General features: G+C 37.3%; 1 protein-coding gene across 2 annotated transcripts in view; it reads left to right on the forward strand.

Annotated features, from left to right (window-relative positions):
• The window catches only part of LOC106871981 (G protein-coupled receptor kinase 1), a 34,599-nt gene that overhangs the window by 7,383 nt on the left and 23,836 nt on the right, over nt 1-3,380 (forward strand). For both annotated transcript variants that reach the window (XM_014918773.2, XM_052976874.1), the window contains exons 2-3: nt 340-431; nt 2,198-2,297. In XM_014918773.2, coding sequence (XP_014774259.2) covers nt 340-431; nt 2,198-2,297 — 192 coding nt within the window. The remainder of the gene's footprint in view (nt 1-339; nt 432-2,197; nt 2,298-3,380) is intronic.

Genomic DNA, 3,380 nt, shown 5'->3' on the forward strand with positions numbered 1-3,380 from the left:
GTTGAGCAAATTACTCAGAGCCATTTTATCCATCTTTACATTCTGAATTCAAATTCCGCCCAAGGTCAACTTTGCCCTTTATCCATCCGGGGTCGATGAACTCTAAGTACCAGTTGAATACTGGGGTAAATGTAATTGACTCACCTCACTCCTCCAAACTTCATAAACACACTTATTGGGATGAAGCAGAGATTGTTTTCACGTGATCTTATTTTGTGGGGCTTTTCATGTTTGTGGGACTATTTTCTTTTTTTTTTGTCTCTTTTCTTGCAGAATTCCTGCACCAAATGTTAAATTCTTTTCTCTATCTCTCTTCTTTTTTTTTTCCTTTCATTCCAGTTAACCATGAATGATTTCAGTGTACATAGGATTATTGGCCGGGGTGGATTCGGAGAAGTATATGGGTGCAGGAAAGCAGATACTGGTAAAATGTAAGTGAAACCTTTTTCTGTCTGTGTTGCTCTTTGCTTTTTGTGGGGTTTTTTTTTTACTTTGTTTTCTAGAAACTTTTTTATTGACCTTTGACCATTTAAATGGGCCCATATCCAGCCTAAATATTCCACCAGTTTTATGTTCAAACCAGTCTTTCACACCTACCTTACAATGTCATTCTAATAATAAACGATTTTATTGAAATCTTCAAGCTATGAGATAGTAAGTAGCAGTATATGGAGACATGCGCTGCATCCACCATTTGTTGGTGATTCTCTTTTACACCTTTGCACCATAGGGGTCGGTTTCTGTATTTGTTGCTGGTGAGGGTTTTATGAGGCCGGAGTGCAAATCTTACATAAAGCTCTTTTAGCTACCTCTTACAACACACACACACACACACACACACACACACACACACACACACACACACTCACACACAGAGGAAAGGTTGGGTCTATTCTTTTGGCACGCCGGTCCCTACACAGCACAAGATAATGCATGATTAATTGAAAATAATATGAATAAATAAACATTCCATTTGACAGTTATCTAAATGCTAAAGGGTTGACAGGACGCACAGACTTCAAGGAAAAAGAAAATGAAAGAAAGAAAAGAGAAAAATTCAATCTGCAGTATTAACCTCATTGTGTTAAATTTGTGACTTGGTGGTGTCAAGGCTTGGGGTAGACTCAACCTTGGGTCCTTGAGCAAGACATTCCACTTATGTCAATGACTAGTAATGCACCTAAGACTACATGACCTAACATGTCCTTCATTTTTTTTATTTGTAAGATTGTAGAGTATGCTTTGCTAGAGAATATACCTGCTATTTCTAGCAGTTTGAGCGACCAGATTGAGAATTCTCCGTTGGCTCATCTTGGAGGTGTTAGTGTTGTTGATGTTTTTCTTGTTCGTGTTGCCATGGTAATGAGAGATGGGTGTAGAATGTGGAAGATTTGGCAGCGGCTGAAGTTGAAATTAGTTGTGTGTGGTTTATTTGGGAAATGTTTTGGTATCAGCTTACCTGAAAGGGTGAGTGCAAGTGAACTGGGGGAAAGTAGCTGGTTATCAAAGGTAGCAGCAGTTGGTGCACACAGGTGTGTGTGTGTGTAGGTGATACAGAGCTGCACTGGAATGGACAACACCTGCTGTGGTGTGAAATGCAGTATGCTGCCAGTGGTGTGTAAGCATCGCAGAGGAAGGGTATCGAAGGTGTTGAAGGGAAGTTGGAAGGGTCCAGATCTTAATAGTGTGCTACAGGTCCATCAAACCCCTGCCAGAATAGGAAACATGGGTCTTTTTATAACAAAATCAGTTGTGAGGGAGCAGAATCGTTGTATACAGTGCTGCGAAAATTGCTTTGCAGCATTTCTTTCGACTTGACATTCTGAGTTCCAAATGCTGCCGAGGTTGACTTTGCCTCTCATTAATTAAGTACCAATCAAGTGCTGGGAGGGGTTGATGTAATTGACTTACTCCTCCCCTCAAAAAGAGCTGCTGGCCCTGTGCCAAATTTTGAAACCATTATTATTATTATTATTTATGTCACCATGGAAACAGTTTAGGTAACTCTTTACTGATCTGTGGACTCTTGTTACTTTGGATAAACCATGTCTTTCTCCCCTCTCCCTCCCTATCTTTCCCTCCTCTCTCCTTTTCTCTTTTCCCCCTCTCCTCCCTTTCTCCAGACTTGCTATTTTGGATAAACCATGTCTCACCTCTCTTTCTCATTCTCTCTTCCTTTCTCTCTTTCTTTCCCTAGGTACGCTATGAAATGCTTGGACAAGAAACGGATTAAATTGAAAACTGGAGAAACTTTAGCATTGAATGAAAGAATTATGCTTTCTCTCGTCAGTACAGGGGTGAGTCTGTTCATTCTTTTATGCCTGCAGCACTTACATTTTATTTTCTTCTTTATTCCATCATCATCATCATGTTTTCCCAAATTTGACTCAGCTGGTCATAATAAATGTATAAATTTCAGCCGTGTCAGTTTCTTTCGTTTTGTCCGATACATTTGATCGTCCAGAATGGGGATTGTCCAAGACACTGCCAGTTTCCTTAAACTTTTTGACCCTCTTTCGCCACCGTGGAAAAGCCAAGTGGAGTCCACCGAGGATGATGTGCATTAAAACCATCTGCTATCTTTCAGCACGACCATCCTTCACGTCCACTGAGAGGCACCAGATCAATTCTTTTTTCTTTCGACAAAGCCATATCTAATCTGTAGAGGTAAAAAAAAAATATGATAAGTAAAAAATGTATTGGTAAATATAATGTATAAAATAAATAGCTAATGAGATTTCCCTTGTGTCCAGACTTTAGGGACACCATGAAAGAGAAACATATATATATATATATATATATATATATATATACATACATATCTTTTTACCACTAAATATATTTCATTGTGAAATATATTAAATATTGGACCCAGTACACTTCATTTACTGCTATTGCATTTATAAGGTCCTCTCTTAAATGTTAATTGCCATTCGATTAATGAATCATCGGGAATGGAATCTTCCAACTAGAAAAGCATGAACACTGCAGGTTTAGACTTTATTGAAAGCCTTTGGCCATAAGTGAATTAGTAGTAATTCGCCTGAAGATCATACACAGGTGTGTGTGAAACCAGTGGTAGCAGATACAGATCAGCAAATATGAATTCTATTACTATATTGTAATATATATATATATATATATATTTCTGTGTGTTTGTATATATATATATATATATATATATATATAAAATTTAATAAGGGTGAAAAATTGAATATTTATGTTGACCTGGGTAAAATATGTATGTAATATATATATACAGGCACGCACACACACACAGGGACTTGTATATATATATATATATATATATATATATATATTGTGTGTATGTATGTATATATATATATGTATGAGAGAGAGGGACTGTTTTATATATATAA

The sequence above is a fragment of the Octopus bimaculoides genome, chromosome 26, assembly GCF_001194135.2.
Source record: "Octopus bimaculoides isolate UCB-OBI-ISO-001 chromosome 26, ASM119413v2, whole genome shotgun sequence".
Taxonomy (NCBI): domain Eukaryota; kingdom Metazoa; phylum Mollusca; class Cephalopoda; order Octopoda; family Octopodidae; genus Octopus; species Octopus bimaculoides.